At 40.5% G+C, this 22,014-nt stretch overlaps 1 protein-coding gene and 1 long non-coding RNA gene across 5 annotated transcripts in view; one reads left to right on the top strand and one right to left on the bottom strand.

Annotated features, from left to right (window-relative positions):
* The window catches only part of chd9 (chromodomain helicase DNA binding protein 9), a 77,644-nt gene that overhangs the window by 13,679 nt on the left and 41,951 nt on the right, over positions 1-22,014 (top strand). For 3 of the 4 annotated variants that reach the window (XM_065275783.1, XM_065275785.1, XM_065275784.2), the window contains exon 2: positions 361-2,034. In XM_065275783.1, coding sequence (XP_065131855.1) covers positions 481-2,034 — 1,554 coding nt within the window. In that variant the 5' untranslated portion in view covers positions 361-480. Of the gene's footprint in view, positions 1-360; positions 2,035-16,447; positions 17,253-22,014 lie in introns of those variants that run through there. The other variant, XM_065275786.2, reaches the window with a different exon arrangement.
* LOC135765109 (uncharacterized) lies at positions 19,028-20,689 on the bottom strand. The gene is made up of 5 exons (XR_010540452.1): positions 20,548-20,689; positions 20,118-20,215; positions 19,892-19,977; positions 19,691-19,806; positions 19,028-19,552 (listed from the first exon to the last, which is right to left on the bottom strand). It is a non-coding gene; the product is annotated as an uncharacterized lncRNA (long non-coding RNA).

Below are 22,014 nucleotides of genomic sequence, written 5' to 3' on the forward strand. Positions count from 1 at the left end.
TGAGGCTCCCTGGTGTGCAATTTAAAAGTTAAAAAAAAATTAAACTGCTCTGTTTCTGTTTGAATTTGTACAATTTAAAGACTACTATACTATGAAATACACAGTCAATGTATGTTAAGAACAACAGAACTTTAAAGGCTTCATACCTAAAAACTTGAAAGCCCACTCCATATACGTCACATTAATCAGCTAAGATCAGAGACCAGTGATGTAGTGATGTGGTATCAGTGAACCAATGTTGTTGGCTTTGAAGTTCGCTCTCAGTAAATGATCACACAGAATGTTTTTGTAATACTTCTGATTCTTAAAATGAGCATTGGCATATCTAAAGTTATGTGTAATTTTGTTTCTTTCTTCTAGATTGTAACACTTATTGGTGATGGACTCAAAGGGAATCATCAGATTCTGACTCTTATCAGCTTCCTATTGCACTCAGCAATCTGCTGAGGGGACAGACTCTTCATGCGCTGATCTTGTACTATGACCGACCCCATCATGGAGTTTTTTGATGACCCTAGTATATTTGGGGGAGGCCTTGACAGCCTAGTCAATGATGATACAGGATTTAACCCTGGGACTGTGTCTTTGGAAGATGAGCTTCACCTTGGCCCTAGCTTTGAGCGTCTTCAAGAGGAAGCAGGGTCAAGTTCAAGCATCCAACATGGGTTACCCTACAATCATCCTGTGGGGCATTTTGACACTATGAAATCACAGACTTCAATAGCACAAACCTTTACTGGTCCAGAAGGAGGTAACAGTAATGCAAGAGCATTTCTGCCACAGCAACAACAATTTCAAGTGCATAACATGAACCAGGTACCGCAGACGAATGGACTGTTTCTTAACAATAGCCCCATGTGGGGAAACCATGATCAGAAAGGGGGTAACTATCATCAGCACCATCAACAACAACTTCAACAACAGCATAAACAATTTCAACAGCAACCATTTCAGAGTCAGCATCAACAGTACAGTCAGCAGCATCTTCAACAAAGACAGCATGGTCTTGGCCAACACCCAATGTCAAACCAGCAGCAAATTCCCCATCAACAAATATCTCATCAGGGTTTGCACCATCTTGGTAAGACGTATCAGGAACATTCTGGATTTTATTATCAGGCCAACGTCTCTCAAATTCATTCCCAACAGGCCCACCATAATTCGCTCATCAGAGAGGGTGGTTCATTTCACCCTGCAGTCGCTCCGAGTAGTCATTCGCAGTCCAAAACATATCTAGAGTCCTCAATGATGCCTGTGTCATCTCAGCAACATGGTGGGTTTCAGGTGGGCCAAGGCGTCCAAGGTTTTACTGCAAGTCCAAGGTTAGAGGATAATGATTTGGGCTTCCCTGTGCAATCTTCCCCTGCAACCCATTCTTTCTCTTCCGGGTCAGTAAGCCATGCCACATCCTATCCCAGCACCCATTACTCTCTTCCCAGCCAGCCTTCTCCTGTAGTAAATGCAACTCAGTCATACTCATCTATGGCAAACTCTTCAACAGTGATACCATCATCAGCTACAAACCTGTTGGATAATGGTTGCTCTTTCCTTTCTTCTGGAATGGAACATGAGCAACAGCAAGTCCAAATACATGGCAGTCCAGCACCACAATGCCTTTATCGTGGCATGCAAAGCTCTAAATCAGGCCAGAATCTTTTCATCTCTTCTGAGGTATTTCCAGAAGCTCTGAGCTCGTTCTCAGATGACCATTCATTCCCTTTGGTGGAGAGGAAGAACTGCAATGTGGCAGGACCTTCAATTACAAGCCAGAGTGGAATCAACAGTAATGGGTTTCGGGCTCTGGAGGAGGCTTTACTTGGAGAGCAACATGATGCGAGGCTTGAGGACTTGGGAGAGGCCTCTGACCTTTTGGGAGATGAGTTGTTGCCCCAGCTGGAGGCACTAGATCAGGAAGAGAGCTCCAATCACTCCTGGGTAAATGCGGGACTGGAAAATGTAGGACAAGATGATGACGGAGATAAAGTGAAGGAAATAGAGGATGTAATCGATGTGCCAATTGGTCACAGCGCACGGGTGAGTAAAGGTCTCTCTCTGATCTTTCTCAGATGTGGTCAAAAATGTCTCTTAATTTGTTTGACTGCTTTTTGAAGTGCAAAGCACTTTTGTTGGGATGTTGGAGTAGTCAAAGATTATAGCTCTTGGCTCTCAGGTTTGGGTGTTAGCTTTAATGCAGCCTTTTTGAGAGGAACTGAATGATTTTGAAGATTTTTATGGTGTTTTTAATGCTTGGCTCCAGAGGAAAATATCCTATATAAGTTACTAGACCTTAGTCACAGTAGACGGCTTATTTTATATAGAAAATTAGGCTACAAGGATTAGCAGGGCTCAACGCAAAAAAAATGTTATACTGGCCCAGTCGGGCCAGTGGTTTAGGTTTTCACTTGCCCTGCCAAAATTTTCACTGGCCCCAATAAAAAAATGTCAGTGTTAAATATAATTGTATACATATAACAGACATATAACAAAAGGCTCCCAACTTTTCTGCTTTAACTGTAAACTGACAGCAAACTGTGCAAAATCTTGCATCAATTCTTTCATCGTGTTTTACTTAAGTAAATGTCTGCTTCCAAGATGTTAAATAATACACATTGATGAAAATATATTTTAGTGACTGAGGATGAAGCACTGGCCTGATCGGGTCCCGATCCTTTTTACTGGCCCAAACGTCTCTCACGCTTGCCCCGGGTAACCAGGCAGTCCTTTATGTTAAGCCCTTATTAAATTGTCAATCTGTTCGATAGGTTGTACTGACTTATAATGTCATTTTCTACATTACAACCCATTCAACATTCTCTCCATCACAACCTCTGTTTTAATTTAGGTAAAATTACAAATGTATATCACCCGTCTACGGTCTGTGACATTGAAGATGACAGCTAAATGAACTCATGGATTGTAGCCAAGCAGACCACAGACTTTGTAACATTTATCTGTTCAGGTAAAGAATGAATAAGACAGAGAAAAAAAGAAAGAGAGAATACAGGCTCCATTAAATTATAATTATTCCCTTCTCCCCTCCTGTTGAGGGGCTGTGGGCGGGCAGGTAACAGCCGATTAAGAGTGGCAGTGGTGTGTTCAGGACTTACTGAGGTTAAGCATACTTAAGGCTATAACAAGATGTGGGTCAGGCCAACTGTAGGCTAGCGGGAGGTGCACTCGGGCTTGTTAGAGTGGATCTGGTTTGTGGCTTTAGTGTGTGTGTGTGTGTTCATGGATGTGGGATTAGTCTTTGTGTGTTAGTGCAGGCGAACGGGAGTCAAGAGATGTTGATAACGAGGCATCCTGAGGGAAATTGAGAGAAGGAGAGGGAGGAAAATGAGCAAGAGTGCTGTCTAGTCTCTGATCACAAGCAGCAGGCAGTACTTTTCTGCCTGACAGTGTCAACACTCCCTCTCTCTCTCTCTCTCTCTCTCTCTCTCTCTCTCTCTCTCTCTCTCTCTCTCTCGCCCTCTCTCTCTCTCTTGCTCTCTCTCTTTCGCTCTCTCTCTCGCTCACTCTTCCGCTCTCTCTCGCTCTCTCTCTCTTTCTCTCTCTCTCTCTCTCTCTCTCTCTCTCTCTCTCTTCTCACTCTCTCCTGTGATACTGGAGCATCAGTGTTTTCCCTCAGCTCAGTGCTGCTGACACAGGGAGTTGAGGCTCAGTGGTTGGGTTCAGATGCCACACACACACACACACACACACACACACACACACACACACACACATACACACACAAACAGAGAGAATGAACTCTTTCCACCCATTCTGCTTGGCACACAGCGTGTTCTTGCCATCAGATATGCGTGTACAAATACACCTATCCAAATATAAAATCTGATTTCACCAAACAAGAGTCAACTTTTTGTTCATCAATAGAGGGTCAGATTTAAGTTTTCTTTTTCTAATCAGTGCTTAAAAAGGGCTTCTCTAAAAATAGTCAGACTCTGGGTAGGTGCCGATAGCAGTGTCAGTGAAGAGCTAGATTCTTATGCCCCTCCCTAGCCAATCTGTTTGTCCTCACATATCCTTAATTGAAGGATGTGGATCAGAGTTCATTATAGTGTGACTTCCTGTAGCCTGTATGTTTCTGTTGAAGCGGCTGTCTGCAATTGTGTGTGTGTGCGTGTGTCTGAGAGAGAGAGAAGCCATTCATGTGCACTGGGCTGTGGAAAGCCAACAGATGTATTAATGTGAGGCAGTCCCAGGGTTAAAGAGAGAGATGCACTCAACCTCCTCTCTCTCTCTGGAGGTCTTGGGGGCGAGTTTGTGCTTTAATGTTCTGAGTCTTCTAAAGCTTCTGGACCAAAAGGGGTTGGTGTTTCAGTACTGAAATGTTAGGAGCTTCAGTTGGGAATGCCATTAGATGTGGTTCAACTCATGCAAAGAGAAGCTCCCATCAGGCCAAATAAATGGGCAACCCAGTAAGGGATTATCTCAGGAGACAAGACTGTGGAACCCCCAAATTTAGAGCAATGCTGTGGTGACCCTGGACTTGCATTCACTTCTATTCATACACATGCAGATGCGGCAGACCGGAAACGCAAGCTCATGTGAAAAACTTATCCATTTCAGCATGTACCAAAGTTCAAGTTTGGTGAACTTTGACCTGCGAATTTGTATCAAGTAAAGACGTGTAACAAAGAGATGATTGATACGTCACAGTGTGACCTTTTTATGGTAAGGAAAAACTAAGGAAAAAATAAATGCATTGCAAAATCCTATTTTTAAAATTATTAATAACGGTGCAAACACAATGGAATTTGTAATGTGTGAATAAAAAATAAGAACACTTTAGCACGTTATATTACATGCGGTCCATATACGCACGGGTCTGCATAGAAATGTTTCACGCAAAAAGTTTTTTTTTGTGTCCACGGCATTAGAAGCATACATACAAATACAGTACACATGTTTGCACTTTTTAGTCCATCCAGAAAAACGTGATTATGCAATCGCATGATTAAACACATAATCAGCCAAAGTCTGCATATTTATGTGAGGGCCGCATTTTTTAAAATACGTTGCACTTTCGCAGCATAAATTGCAGATTTCCGCGCGCAAAATATGCAGGGCTTGCATGATGTCATAATCCTCACATTTTCATAGCAAAAATAACATATATCTTCGCAGAAAGGTGAAAAATTTTGCATTTACTTCACACAAGCGCAGCCATGTCCCCTGTTGCCATGGGAACGTTATGAAGTGACGTGAACATCATTCAAAAGCTGCAAACAGTTTGTTTAAGTTCCCGCAGTTTTTGCAACTTTATCGCTTAAAATTGCATAAATATCCCAAATATTCCATTGCATTTTTTAAGAAAACGTGTCGCAAGATAAAGAATTTTTGCCCGCAACAATCACAAAAGACTGCGTTTTTTTGGAAGGACTGACTTTTTACGAATTCATAATAAGGCATTTTCCAGACTGTTATTCTATACCTTGGTAAATCTTTTGATATTAATTAATGGAGGTTAAAAAAAAGGCTGTAATGGATGTTAAAATCCCCCCCCAAACCTTTTACCTTGTTGCACTGGTCTAGCCTTATACTTCTGCACAGAAAATATTTCAGAACCAGGCTAGGGGTGGGCGGTATGACCAAGAATCCATTTCATGAAATCAATCATTTTATTTTATGGTAACAATATTACCAATTTTTACTTGCCCACTTGGACAAATATTTTGAAAATACCCACCACAAAATCTAAACTGATCACCACAAGTACATTTTTGCACAAAGCATTTTTTGCTCTCTCCCTTACATGAGAGGTTCTGTACACACACCCACATCAGTTGCTCCACAGTGACTCTGACCCCTCATTTAAGCCTCAATATACAGTACTTAATGGACTTTCGGTCATTTTTTGAAGCCGAGCCATGCACAGTTACAAAAATGCTGTGCACCCCACAACGCGCACTTATCACACACATCCGCCCACTCCCCGCAAACACAAATGTGCAAACTTGTGCCTATAGACCATTTCAAAAGATGTAAACAACACTCATCCAGAGGCACTTCCTGTTTCAGTTTTTTTTTAACACTAGATAAACATTGGGATAAAATACAACCAAGAGAACATATAGTACTGAATCAAAAGTTTAAAGAAACATCTTAAAGATAATGATATATGTGAAATAAAAAAACAGTCACAAACTGAAACAGGAAGTGTTTCTGGACCAGTGTTGTTTTCATCTTTTGAAATGTTGTATTAGGTACACATTATTCAATCATAGCCACGCCCATTTATTTACATTTTACAGTATACACAGAATAGAAAAATCTTTTACGGCAGACATTTTAATTCACCATAACGGTATATACTGCCATCCGTCCAGCCCTAGACCAGGAATAGATTAGGCTTAGACAGTATTCACACGTTTGTGCCAAACCACTTCAATACCATCACCACCACCCGCCTCCCAAGTTAGGTTGGACTGTGTTCATACTAACTGCAAACCGCACAGCAGACCACCTTTTCGAGGTCTTAAAGGGAAAGATATCTTTAAATGTGTTTTGGCTGAGTATGTTTTGTAAATGGACACCCTTTTGGTCAGAAATACAAATCTGTGAAAAATAATCAATAAACTAACTAAATGATCTCTTATTAGATCTGACAGTTCAGGGGTTGACCTAGATACAATGTAAACAACAGTGTGATATGACTGACAGACCAAAGCAGCGGCAGTCACAGTGTTAAAGGGTGGTGTGATAGCGTGAGGGCTCGAGAGAGTAAGCGAGACCGGCTGACGGCATGAACAGAGTCCCTTTGTGCTGCTGCTTTTGTTCAGAATGAACATTCAGCAATATGGATTCAAATACCAATCCACATCCCTCACATTTACACACAAGCCTCTCCCAACCTGCTGTTCTGGTTGAGATTTGGTCTGACCAAGATGATGGGTCTATTTTTATAATTTTTTAGGGTTTGGGCATTTTGTCTGTACTCTGTAGTTTAATTTAATTCTCTGAGGTAATGTTGGGATTTTATTAGGGATGCGCCGATACCACTTTTTTGGAATACGAGTACGAGTACGAGTACTTGCATTTCAGTACTTGCCGATACCGATACTGAGTACTTAATAAAAACCATGATTCAAATTTACAGGTAACAGCTTTAGTCATATAATTTAACAAAAGAACAAGTGACTAGTTTTCCAGTTTGTTGTAAACTCTGCCTCTTTGGACAACACAAGAGGCATTAACCCCTTACACGCCACTCAAACATAGACATTTCTCAGACCGTGGTATCGATCCCTGGTATCGGGGGACTTTTAACGAGTACGAGTACTTTAGAAAATGTGGTATCGAGGCCGATACCCGATACCAGTATCGGTATCGATGCATCCCTAGATTTTATACACAAAAACCTTTTTCATTGTACCTTTTTACCATCCTTTCTACCCCTTAAAATTAAACATTTTTCACACTGTATCTTTAATAATGTCTTTTCATATGTGGAAATGTGTAATAACACTGAACTATAGTGTAATACAGATGCTGATGCCACTGTTACATTTGTAACAGGTTTGCAAAACGAATCTAGAATCAACTTTAGCCATTCCTTCCTAACGGTGTGCTGAGTAGGGTGTGAAACTATACCTCAAAACCAAAAAAAGAAATGTTTTTTTTCTTTTTGTATTTTCCTTAAATGTTTCTGCTGTCTATGTTGGCCAAATTGCTCATCACCGTTTCTGATGGTAAAATTCATTTAATTCAATTCAGTTTTATTTATATAGCGCTTTTTACAATTGGTAATTGTTTCAAAGCAGCTTTACATTAAAGCAGGGGAAAACACAGAAAAATCGACAGACAACATAAATAGCAAAATACAGCGGCTATGAATAAACTTTACAAGCGAGCATATTAATAAATTAACGTACATACAGTAGGGGAGAGCAGGGCGCAACCTAACGCTTTTTGGTTTTGACTCAATCATTAAAAACATATTTGAGTTTGATTCATTATATTTTTACACAAGCAACAAACACATATCTGCTACAAATGAACATTTGAAGTTTATTTCTATTACTTACCATTCTTGGACAATTACACCAAACATGACAGAAGGGCAAACGTCACAATTTACCCCATATGTGGGGTTATTTGTAACAGGCAGGGGGTTAGTTGTAACATTTGCTAAAAATTAAGTTTGCAGGCAAATATTACAAATATATACTATTTTGTCTATATACTTGAAGTTTATATTGTTTATATATCTGTCTATAATAGACAGGTATGTACACTATTCATCCCTCATCTAACCATAATTCAATTATAAATGGGTACAAATGTCTAAATATGTAAGAAAAAGCAGCACAGTTATAAGATTTTTTTATATGTGTCCCAGTCTGTAAAAACCATACTAAAGTCTCAAGTCTGATTTTATCCATTAATTTCATAATGATTTAAATCTTTGACATGATCAATCAATATTAAAGATATGAACAAAATTTAATTTTGACACACAATTTTTGATAAGACAGGCACATTTATTTAGTTGGCAGCCAGCAATAATTTGTGTGTAGCCTATTTAAAAAACATGAAGAATTATGCTAATGTTAGCGGTTTTCATATCGTCAGTGCTGAGGGGTTAGTTTTAACACAACTTTACAACTAACCCTGCTGGGTGAAAATATTTTCAAGCCTACCAAAAAAGTTGCTAAGAGCTGCAGACATATTTCAAAATGATGCTAGTCAACATGTCACTGATTAACTCTTTCACCGCCAGCGTTTTTAAAAAAAGTTGCCAGCCAGCGCCAGCGTTTTTCATGATTTTCACCAAAGTTTAATGCCTTCCAGAAAATGTTCTTCTTTAAATATATATTTTTATGACGGACTTTTCATAGAGATCCCATTCAGAGCGATCTTTAAAACAGACACGGACATGCAGCAGCTTGCCATAGGGCAATACTTCCGGTTTTAAAAAGTTCGGAAGGGCGCCACCTGGTGGATAATAGCGGTATTGCGGAAAGACGGAATATCTCGTCATTGGCGGGGAAGCGTTTTCTCTTAATTGACGAGATATCTCGTCAATGGCGGGGAAAGAGTTAATATGACATAGCATTGGATTTGATATCTAACACACCCAACTCAGAAACCGAAAATATCATATGATGTAAAAATGTACTTACATGACACCAAAACATTCTTTCATCAATAAATCTATGGAAAAACATTATACTTTTCCATACATTTGCAGGAGACCGTCTTTTGGCAGCGTGAAAACATTACGGGAAAAACAAATCGTTCAACCCAACAATGTAAACGGTCTGTGTTACAACAAACCCCGCATAAGTTTTTGCCCCGCGCACCCCTATATGATTTGCAGTTATTGTGTGTTCCCAGGAAATCAAACCTGTAATCTGGACATGCTGGCTTAGTTTACTACCAGTTAATCTACAGGTGCGTCATTCATTTTGGAAAATGCTGGTTTTGACAGCTGTGTGGCCAGATCACTTTATGTGCAACATACATTATGTTAATGGACACCCCATAACCATTTGGTCTTTGTGCCACACACAGCTTCTCCCTGCACCGTTTTGCCTGTCAACCTGAAATAAAATGACAAAATTTTGATCCATTGTTTCCAAGTTGACAACGCTGAGAAAGAATTGCAACCTCTGTTTAAATACTACATAAAACTTCTTTATTTGAAAATGATCAAAAGTCAGATTTCGTTGCTAATATTGTAAAGGAAAGGTAGTATTTAGCATCTTATTGATATTGAATTCATTAACATGATAAGCTTTTTTATTAATTTCATCTACAGCATATTTGACTGCTGTTTCTGAAAAACGAATGCGTAAGCTAGGGAGAGATGCAGCCGTCTCAATGCTTGAATGTAAATAATATCAGTGTGTTCACCTTCCCACCCAGTTTTGCGGGCGGCCTGAAGTGTGTGCACGCACATGTTCACTTGCTTGTAGCCGTCCTACCGTGTGAGTAAAACAGGTCTCTGTGTGTGTGCGCATATCCGCCTCTTTGTGTGAGTACGTGTGTGTGGCCAACGTGCTCTGTTGCTTCCTGACCCTGCGTCTGTGAGGTTTATATAACTGGGCCGGTCTGTCAGGCAAAGCCTCCAACCAGCACTGTAACCTGACACTTAGTCACCTCCAGCTTTACGTCTCAAAAAGTGTCTGCCCATTTTTTCTTGGCCAACAATGTGTGTGCGTGTCGGTTTTTATCACATGTTAGTCTGCTACCAGCCGACTTGTACAAACAAACGTTGTCTCATTCAACCAGTCTTACAGCTCTGCTCGCTGATCCAGGGTCAGCTATTCCCTGCCTAATCAAATTACAGATTATGTAAGATCGCCGTCGGCAGAGGAAACCCTCTATCGGTGCTCGCTCGCTCATCCCCATGCACTGTCAAGGGACATGAGGGGTTAAAGGTAAACAGGAAGGGTCCCCTCTTATAGCATTTCCTTAGAGGGGTGGTCTTTACTGCTCAACGGAAGGGGAGGGAAGAGAGCAGAGGAAGAGGGAGGATGGAAAGAGAGAGGGAGGAGTTAGTCAAGTTACTGTATAAGATTAAAAAAAGCATGTGGGAAGTTTGCCAGACCAAACTACAAAGTAGGTCTCAATCTCAAGCTTGTTTTCTGCTTTGCTGTTCTCACTTTGCATGTGTTTGTGTGTGGCTCGCGTGTGATGTTCATTTCAACCTGTTGAAGATTTACAAGCTTTGACTTTGGGATCTGTAACTCTGTGTATGTATATGTGTGTGTGTGTGTGTTGCCGGCCATTTTCAGAGCTCTCGCAAGGGGGGTTAGAGGAATGTCAGGAGTTCAGCGTGATGACACAATCTGATCTCCTGCCGTTCAAATACATTTAACCCTTCAGACTCACTTGCAGAGTGTGCGACATTTTCTTTGAATCAGACATGCCTTATTTTGGCTTTCTTTTTTTTTCAGTATGCTTTTTGAAATGTTCTTTTATTTTATAATAGTGTTTTAGTTATGTTCTTTTGTCAGGTCTGGAGGTGGCTACTGAATTGTAGATGTTTGATTTGCTTGGAGATTTGTATTCCAGCGTTTAGGACTACAGGTGTTTAATTGGTTAATAGGTGAAGACATTGTGTAGCAGGCACAGGTTTAATTGTTTATCAGGCTATGACTGTGATATACTAGAAGTCTGGGTTTAATGGGAAAAAAGCTATTTTTCCTCTGAAGGGCTTTTATAAATCTTGCAGTGGGCCTTACATGCCAACATATCTCGCTAGATATGCGTGTATTCATTACTGTGTACTGAAAGTTTAATGTATATGGTCATGTGTGGGTGTGTGTGTGTTTTAGAGGCTGTTTTGGTGTGCTCTATATAGGTCATTAATAGCTGCCATGTTTAATGGGATCAGGAAACTATTGCTACAGATCAGGCCTTCCTTCATTAATTCCCTCTCTGTCTCCCTGCCTCCTCTGCCTCTCTTCTGCTATAGCTGCTGCACACCACATTAGTCTGAAGGTCTAGTCCTAATTATGGACTCTAAACTCTCCCTCTCCCTCTGGTCCTGACAGTATAATTCATTTTCACCTAAGCAGGACACCGATTTTAGGTTGCGGGCAGGATTTTCATTACAGTGTTACATTGTTTTAAAAAGTGTAAATGAAAGTGAGAGTACTTACAGCTTTAATATCACATTTTACCACATAATATCACACACCAGTGGAATTTTAAAGTAAGGTTTCATAAAAGTGTTTTAGGTGAAGAAATATTAAACAAAATGAGGAAGTTCATTATTCTTAGGCAAGGAACAGACTGTTAACTAAATTTGTACGTATGAAAAAATGGAGCTGTACTTGCAGATATAATATTCACATTCCCACACCATTGGCGCTTTTCCATTGCATAGGACCCTATGGTTTGGGTCGGGTCAGCTTTTCCACTGGGTGCAGGACAGAGTACCCAATACCTTTTAGTACCATCTTGGTTGGAGTTCCAAGTGACCCGAGCTGATACCAAAACGTGATGCGAAAACACTGTAGATCACTGAATGGTCTTAGGGCGCACTCACATTATCCAAACCAAACCATGCCCCAGCGCGATTGTCACCCCTCCCTACTCCCCCAGGTGCATGCACTCACATTGGACTTTTTATCGATCCAAGTCCGGGCGCGCTTTCGTCATTAAGATGCGATTGTTTGAAAAAAACAGGAAGTAAATCTATCTCTTTACACTGGAACCCACCGTAATGATAAGTATGTGTTTTTTATTTGGAGTCGTTTGGTGCGCGATTACAGAGAGCCCTCTCACATGTCATCATATTGCTTAGTTGATCTGTCACGTGTGCAGCCCGGACATTCACGCAACCCCGCTGCTCGCATCAAAAGGTTTTTACGGAGGCAGATGAAGGTGAGTGGTCGCGCAAATGACGTCTTTACGTTTTGAATCGCGCTCAGGCGCGATTGTGCTCACACCACAGCCTTCCGCGCCTGAGCCCAAGTGAACTGCGCTCCGGCCCACCTCTGCAACCCGGCCGCGGCGCGATTAACCAATCTGCGCCCGGGCACGGAACAGAGCGATCACACTAATCAAACAAACCAGGCTTTGTGGGTCAAACGCGCCCGAGCACGGTTTGGTTTGGATAGTGTGAGTGCGACCTTAGGGGCTGTTTACACTTGGTATTAAGATGTGTTTCCGCCGATCGGACCACAAGTGGACAAGAGGGACACATCATGTTAACACCTGGTATTTAAATCCGTCTCTTTTGTCCACTTTTGACCGGCACATTCGTGACTAGCATGTCCGCATACATACTTAAATGCAACTTAAATGAGGCTCAGTGGAGCACATTGACTGATGCCACAGGTGTTTGAACAGAAACTGTCATGTGAGACAGAAGTAGTGATAACCGCGATGTGCAAACATCTATTTGTGGTGGTCGAATTCAATTTACATTTTTGGTGGACTAAGAAATAAATGAATGTATGGGGATGTATAGCATTCCAACAATGCTCTCAGTTGTATGATGTCACAGCAGTAGGCAGCGCAAATACAACGACAAACCTATAATCCCTCACACTCCGAAGTGTTATTAAGGCTAACCAAGCCAAAGTGAGGTGAGCTGACCAAACCCAACCTAAACCATGGGGTACTATGCAATGGAAAAGCGCTATATGTAAATAAGGGTACTTATATGAACTCTTTAGGTCCAAAAGTCTTCTTTTTGAAAGCGTACCACCCCAGTGTCATGGGCATGTCTAGAGACCTTTTTACCAAATGTTTTTTTGTTTTTTTGTTTTTTGATGGTGAATGGGAGTTTGCCTTGGTGTTGCTAAGTAGTTGCTGTAGTTTTTGAGAGTTTTAGCCTGCTTATTTGCTAGCATGTTCTGTTGGCTGGTGGTTGGGTTTTGGTCTAAATTTAAAGAGCCCACCTCCAATTGCTCTCTGTTATATTCCTGCTTTTAAACATGGTGAAATTTTGCCAGTTTATGGGATTTTATGGAAGTCTATGGAAGTATTACTTGCCAGATTTAATCTCCAGTTGTAACTGACATATAGTTATAGATTTTTTCTGGTAAAGTCTTATGGGGCATACACACCAAATGCGAGTTCAACGATTTGCGTGAGTAGATAACTAGGGCTGGGCAATCGATTTTTCGATTAATCGTTTTTTAAAACGTGGTCGATTCAGAATCGATTCTCAAAGAGCAGAATCGATTTTTCTTTCATCTTTATTTCTGCAAACATTGAACGAAAGATTAACATTAATCGAATTAACTAGTCGTCTTCACTAGATGTCACCCTCTTTTTTGTCTAGCGCATGTTACCAAGGAGCAAGAGGCAAGCCTGTCATTCATTCATTCATTCAGTGCTTAAAATGGCGGTTTCAGGTGCTTCATCGATTTTATTAATTACCCACTTGTAACCTGCTGTTCACTGTTCTTTTTATTAATATAGTATTTGTATTAAATCTATATTCATTGAGTTGAATAGAGTATAAAAACCGGTCCGAGAACCATCGAAAATTGAATCGAGAATTGAAATCGAATCGATTCGGTAGCTTGTGAATCGAAATCGAATCGATCTAGAAAATCTGAATCGATACCCAGCCCTATAGATTACATCAGACACGTCTTTGCGTGGGGCGATGCGAGTGACACGATATGGGCGGCGCGTTTGCCACAAAAACATGCGCTGTTTGCCTTAAACGCGTCTTTGCCCAAATTTAAAATATTCAACTCGAGCGAAACATTCGCATGACACAAAGTTAAATCCCGTAAATAATCTAGAGCGAGTAACGCGATGCCCCGCGTTTGGTGTGTATGTAGCACTAGGGGCCAATCTCACCAAATGCGTTTTAAATGCCTGTAAACTCAAGGAGCGCCGCGCAGCCTTTTTTTGGTCACTTTAAAAAATAGCTGTGCAGCGCGGATTTTTATATTGCTAGGCAACCACCGAGGCAGTTGTCCTCTCAATCAAATATTAAAGCGTCAGGGCTCTTTTGCTGTTAACTGTCATATTAGCAGAAACTTGCTCTTGCTCTGACCTTGATCGAGGGTGAGAGGTGCACAAAAACACACAGGAGCCAGTGAGTGAGTACAGTACAGTTGTTCCAAGCAACTGTAACCTTCCCTCACCACAACAGAAGTCCCGCCTCTCCCCTCATTCAGTTGGACAATAGAAAAACGTGAATGACGTCAGACACTTTTCCGCTCTGAGCTCACCTTCAAAAATGCATGGTGCGGCAACAGGCATAAAAAACCCAAGGTGTCCAGTGTACATAAACGGCCCATAGAAAATCATTCAAAAAAGGCACCTGCAACTGCCATGAACGCGTTTGGTGTGATTGGCCCCTTAGACGTCTATGTATAACATCATTTTAATGAGGTTCAGATATGAATAATTGTTATGGGTAGTGTGTTACAAGAATCATTCATATTACCTAATGCCGTAGGTCCTAGCATGGAATTGTATCAATATTTGTAAAGACTGTGCTTTTAAGATGAATATATATTATTTCCCAGTAGCCTAATGATAAACATTCTTTAATTTACAGCCTTGGATTTAAAAATCCTTGAGTTTCGGGGTAATACAGGCAGACAGGCATCACATGGGATTGTAAATAATTAGTGTACGTTAAACTGAAGGAATAGCTCTCTCTCGCTTTCGCTCTCTCTTGTTCTCTGCAAAGCTGAACTCCTCCCAGTATCTTGGTGCTGCTATTTCATCTCATTTACATATTAACTGTTTAGTTGCCATGGTGCTGAGGTGATTTGTGCCATGTGACTTCCACAACATGTGCCTGTTTATTCGTACAACACACGTTTTGTTTCTTATTTCTCATTATGTTCTTTCTCTACATTATTCATTCTTGGCTGCATGCATTCATTTAAATGCATACATAACAGTCTATTTTTCTGTCAAAAAATGTAAAGGTTTCAGATATACATTTATTGCATTATCTGCCATTACCAAATTCATTGTATTCTGCCAAAAATATTTTGCATGTATTTATGTGTATGGGCTGGTCTACTGTATTGTTTTGAATAGTTACTCAATGGGATTTAAACCATTTAGATGTAGGCCTATGTGTTAGGATGTTTATCAAGGTCTTAGTTTCACTTGTTTCCAGCAGTCCAAACTTCAAGGCCTTGTTATCTCTCTCTCACTCGCCCTCTCGCTCTCTCTCTTTATGTAGCTCTCACTCACCCTGTCTTTCAGTTTTATCTCTCTCACACGCACACATTTTTCAATAAAGCCTTCGTGTGGACAGCTGTATGCCACCTAGTGTGGGGAAGAGTTTGAGACAGGATGATGTGTGAATTGGGTTCCTTTTCTTAATTTAACTTTGCAGAAGTTGCTCTTCAGTCTGGGGTAAAGGCCTAGCCACAGCTTATCCCTCTGCTACTAAGTAAGGTTCTTACACTAAGCTGACCCAGTTCTGCTTGTGTCTTTCCATGATTTTTCTCTCGCTGTTGTTTTTGTTCCAAAATACCAATCCAGAGTTTTAAAATAGTATTTATGTTTGTTTTAGGGGTGTTGTGTTTATTTGGGGGCACACACAGTGGTTTGTTGCAATGCACGTGGAGATTTATGGCCAATGTGTCACTGTGGCAAAGGGAAGGCACAGCCTCATTTCCCCTTGAGTCTCTGTTGTCACTTCCTGTGAGTCAATTCGTCTGCATGGGGAACTCATGCCACCTGCCCCACTTTACTGATGTGGGAATGTGGTGAAGAGGGATTATGATTTATGCATAAATATATTTGTAAATGATCATTATGATTTATAAATATACTTCTGTGAATGACTTTTTTGACATAAACTGGTTGATAATGTGTAAATGTAAAGCAATTCTTGAACACTTGTCTGAATTGTGCTCTTATGCTTGGTTGGATTTTCCAAGTTAAGAAATTCAGTATTTTTGGGGTTAAGTTGTGAAAGTTAATGTAATAACAGCTAGCACCCTCTGCTGGACCTCCTGTTTTACAATGAGCTAAAGAGAGAGAGAGAGAGAGTGAGAGAGAGTGAGTGAGCGAGGGAGAGAGAGAGAAAAACGAGTCTGGATTTTAACGACATCTCTAATATTCATGCTGATGCGTTTTGCTGCTTTGTGCTTTCATTTCTCGCTGCTTCGCCCGTGTCTCCCGCTCGCCGCACACACCCCTGCCTGCGAGAGGGGAGGGGAACGAGGGAAAAGGAAGGGAAAAACAAGTGGAATTAAGGAAAACAAGCTACACAGTGTCCAACTGAGCCAGTACAAAAACCTTTTGTGTTTCAAAGGAGGGGTTGCAATCCTACCTACCTTCGTCTGGGATGTGAAAGGAGGAAGAGGAACAAGAAGTCTGTCGGCGTATATGTGCGCGTGTGTGCTGGAGGACGACAAAACGAAAGCCTGGAGAGCGAGCACAGTTGTTCTTGGACGGACCGACGGAGGGAATCAATGAGAAAGAGGGAGAGAGAGAGAGGGGGAAAGGAATAGAGCTGAGCGTGGCAGAATGAGAGAGTCCCGGACGAGTGTGCCTGCTTTACTGGTTCCTTCCTCATTCCCTCGTTTTCCGTGAACGCGGCTCCATGCAGCCCGGCCAGGGGAGGGGAAGGAGGTGAACAGGGCTTCTTTAGCCACGGACCTACCGGGGGAGGGAGGGAGAGAGAGAAAGTGAGTAAGAGAGAGAGAGAGAGAGAGAGGGAGGAGGAAGCAAGTGGGGGGGTGGAGAGCGAAAAAACGGCAAAAGGGCAAGAGCTTTTGTTGGAGGTTGGAGAGAGGGAAGAGGGGGGAAGAAGAAAAAACATGTCTACAGTGAAGAGGCCGAGAGGACGGGTGAGTGAGTGCGTGTGTGTGTGTGTGTATGTATTGGGGGCGGGGGGTGGGCGGGTTGGAGCTAGAGGGAGGGGGTGGAGGTGGGGGAGGGGGGCAGAAACTGAACAGCTACAGGCTCATGCGGCAGGCTACACGCTCGCCGCCATCTTGTGCTAACTGCTTCTCTCCATTTCTCACAAGTGTGCTTACTAGAAATGCTATGCTACTTTTGGCGGCCGCTGACCCTCATTCATCTCTCTTTTTGATTTTCTTCCTCTTTCTTTACCTCTCACTCTCTCTTTCTTCTAGTTTACTGCTGAGCTGCTGTGGCAGTGTGTGCCACATGTGTGCATCAGGCATTGTATGGCAGCCCTGCGTTGGTGCATGTTTCTGTTTTATCGTGACAATTTGTGTCAGTTTCAGTAGATTGTAAGAGTCAGAACAAGGAGAAAGATTGAAACATCCTGCAGTGCTGGCAGCCTGTAATTTTAGTTATTTATAGATGTGTTACATGGCTGCAGTGCTCGGGGCTGCTGCATTTTCCCCCTCTCTCTCTCTCAGTCTCACGTCATATTCTGTCTATTGCTCATTTTCTCACATATGCACCACCCCCTTTACCCTACATCTTTCCCTTTCAGTCATTTTCTCATCCGTTCACTCCTTCTATAGCTTTCGTTGTCATTCCTTACTTGCCTCAAATGGATGTTTCAGTAGGACGCAATCTCTCTTTCTCTCTTTCTCTGTTTTGCTTTGGATGTTTATCCACCAAATGAGTTAGTGTTTATAACCCTCCCCCACTCCATTCTCTTTTGTTTCATTCTTTCCAGGTAATTCCCTTTATTTAGCCATCGGAAAGCACAGGCTGGGCTTGTCGACATAAATATATTTTGTCCTACAGAGTCATAAGAGGCATGACTGTACAGGATAATTTAGATATTGCCTAGGCAGTGTCATATGTAGAAAGGGCAAACGTATGACGTAAAACCCAATGGAGTAATGGAAAGGATCGCCTTCACACAAGGTAGTTGGTTCAGGTTCACTTTAGCTATCTTATCGAAAACGATGTGTGTGTGAGAGAGAGAGATCAAGGAAAAGAGATAAAAGGCTAAAAAAAGTGCTCCTACATGTCAACCAAACCGGCATGAATAATAAAAGTTGGCATGTCTCGGCCTGCTATATGATCATGCGGTGAATTATACATGGCTGTCTTTATTTTGTGGGGTGAGGGGTGGATAATGAGAATAGACTACTAGACTGGCTGTCAGGTTAAGGCTTTAAACTAGTCATGACTGACCTTTGATTGGTGTAGGAACTGTCATTCAAATGAACTATGACTTATTATTGCCTCTATATTATTATGCTTATAAACGACACCTGTCATATATATGTACACAGCAAAATCACTGGTGTTAAAATAACACCCAGGGTGTCAAATTTAACACTGGAAAAGTGTGTATATGTGTCCACACTACACTGTGTTAATTTAGTCAAAAGTGTAGTGTTAATTTAACAACACTCATTATATGTTAATTTAACACTCAATATTGTTAAATTTTACACTTTGTTCAACACTATTCATTGTTGTTTCCACACTACACTGGTGTTGGCACAGAAATACAGTGTTAAAAATTAACACTCCTAATTTAAGGTCAACACCAGTGTAATGTGAATTCAACAATGTTAAGTGTTAAAATACTGATTAATAGCCACTTTTGTTGCTAATGGGTTGTTTATATAAAAGACAAATGACAGGAAATATTGCAAAACCTCTTTTTATTAAAGTACATAACATTTAATATTTACATTGATACACACAACACTTTGCATTTAATACTGCTTATTTAAATACCTCAGCTACAATTAGAAACAGAATACAGTATGGAATAATGAAAGTTATCTTATACCACAGCGCAGTGACATGAAAACCACTTATTATAAGGTCTTTAATATATCAAATGAGAGTTTAAAAAAAATTAGCCACCCTACTCAAAACTTGAACATTAAAATACACTGCAATTACCTTACTGGCAGGCAGAAATGCTTGTCCTTCACAATACTAAAGATTTTTCCATAGCAAAACAGACATTTCAATTCAAAAGACGTTTCATTTTTCTTAAATACGTTCCAACCTGGTATTTAGTTCTGTAGTTGTTTTACTCATGATGGAAGTGGAAGGCTGCATCAGTGGTCTTCATCATGGAGGGAATGGCTTTTTGGTCCAGAATGATGCAAAAATTCTGGATGCAACTTCTGTTCCCAACGCAGAGCAGGCAGGGCTGTGCTGATCCATCCACCTCAAAGCATGGATTGATGCTCATCACCTAAGTGTTTTAAAAGAGTGTATTTGATGAATGTATTTGATGTGTATTTATGAACTTGTATGCATTTACATGGGGTGAACAATGCAAGCAAACTAACTGCTGAATAAATAACTAGAACAAAATACTAAAAAAACTTACACAGCACAATCAGTAGCTTCAGTTGCACATTGACCCTCTTTCTTCTTTCTTCCTTTCACAAAGGAAAGGCAAGAGGTGAATGAGCCAGGGAAGAGCTGCCACATAACTGTCCCGTCCTAGCAAAACAGAATTTAGGCTAAACACCATGAGTATACAGTTAAACTTTAAAACCGTAAAAGTAGCAAACCCATGTACACTTACCATATTGAAACTCCTGTTGACCAGACAGAGGGTCATCCATATTGTTGTATGTTGGCTATTTTGCAATACATCACCTCAGCATATTTCTGCAGATTTTCAAAGACAAAAAGAGTCAAGAAAATACCAAAAAGGGTGCATTTTTAACCGTTATTTGAATCAAAATCATCTCAGTATAATAAATCATGTTAGAGACCGTGTACAGTACAAATGTACTGTGTGTACTCACATAACTAGTTGGTAAGCGCTTATCCTCCAAACTGGGTTAAGGAATAACAGTTCCAGAATTCATGGGTATGCCGTATTCAAATATAGTCTGGTAGGGTCCTATCACAAAAAATGACAATAAAGACTCTGAAAACTCAACATTCTTTTTATATTAAAAACAGCACTCAAGACAAAATATGAATCTTCATTTATTAATTTTCAAAATAGTAATCAATTTGATTGCTATTTAATATGACCTCAATAGCAAAACGATGTATGAGAAGATTATATTTTTATTAAAGTTGGCAGCAGGTCATGTGAGTTTCTTTCCAGATTAATAATAATAATAATAGTAATAATAATATGTACAAAACTACATATACTAAAAAGATTGGTTAACTGTTCAGTTATGTCAAATAAAATGATTTATATGTATAAATATATAAACTTACCTTCTGTAATGAATTTATATAAGTATTAGCAGTCGTTTCTCATTGGAAGTCATCCATGTCAGGTCTTCTTTAATGAACTGCCCTAAAAACAGCATCTCTTCTGAATGATTTGAAGCACTCAGTGTGAACTTTCACCAAACTAGCATCTATAATGACAGAAAAAAACAAATGTTCGCATACACGTTTTACACTTTCGTATGTATTTGCTATTTGCATCTGTCTGACATCTAGCGCCACGAAAAGCTTACAACACACAATGCATCCAATCTGTGCATACAAATGATGATATATTGTGAGGTTTTGGTCAAATTAATTGTTGGTTTGGCGAAATTTCCCCTGTTTGCATACATCTTAGAAAAACACATGACGATGCGGTTGCGGTTTTCTCCGTGTTTTTCAGTAATTTGAATAATTAACCGATATCCGTGCACTCACGTGCATGTAAACGACCTCGTTAACTCACGGTATCTAGCCTATATGATTACCTTATAACGAGCATCATATGGTGAATAAACGAGCTTTCATTTAACTTAATTTCATACCTTCAATTTGTAGTGCATGTCGCATTTTATCATGGTTCAATTCTTTCGTTCATATCTCCTGTTAATATTATCCTTCTTGGTTTTAAACTTTTAGCTAGCAGTTTAACTTTATACTAAACTAACAAGGGAACAACGTAACACAAGCTCTGATTAAACTGAACCAAATAACGAACAAAGGGGAAATAAAATGGGAAAAATATCTTATTTAGGTTTTTTGGCATATGGCTGCGTAGAGTCAGACAGAGAAATAACAGTTTAATTTAGCTAAACCATGTGAATATTATGAGACTGATTTACCTGATCTCTTCAGTCCTCCTGTGAAAGAAAATGGCGGTAAAATCCCTGACAGGATATGTTTAGTGGAGGCGGGGCTTGATTTACACCGCTCAGAGTGAAATCTGATAACACCCTTGTTTAACACTGACACTGTCGTGAATATAACACTGGCCTAGCAATGGCAGTGTTATTTTATTACCAGATAGTGTTAAAACAACATCAACACTGTGTATTTAACACCATCCCTGAAAATTTAACACTGGTGATTTTGCTGTGTAGCCGTGTGTGCATAAGGACCAAGTCGCGTGCTGTGTTCATCTACACAGGTCTCTGAACCTTTCCTTATCTCGTCCTGTATCTGGTTGGTCACAGAGAATGTTATGAAACCCAGGCATTAGGAACATTGATGATGCAGCAGTTCAAAGATGGAAGATTTCCCATGTTGTCATCCAGAGTATGTGGGTAGACTCAGGCTTGCCATGCTCTGCTAAAACCCTCCTGTTGCACTGATTGGTAGAAATGATATAGCAGTGGTTGATCAGGGATCTTTACAGTTGTTTCTTTGTGGAGAGATTTTTACTTTAAGGCTAGTTCACTCTGATAAGACGAACGCAAAGAAACGGCAACAAGCAGCGACAAACTTTGTGTT

The sequence above is a fragment of the Paramisgurnus dabryanus genome, chromosome 2 (genome assembly GCF_030506205.2).
Source record: "Paramisgurnus dabryanus chromosome 2, PD_genome_1.1, whole genome shotgun sequence".
Lineage (NCBI taxonomy): Eukaryota > Metazoa > Chordata > Actinopteri > Cypriniformes > Cobitidae > Paramisgurnus > Paramisgurnus dabryanus.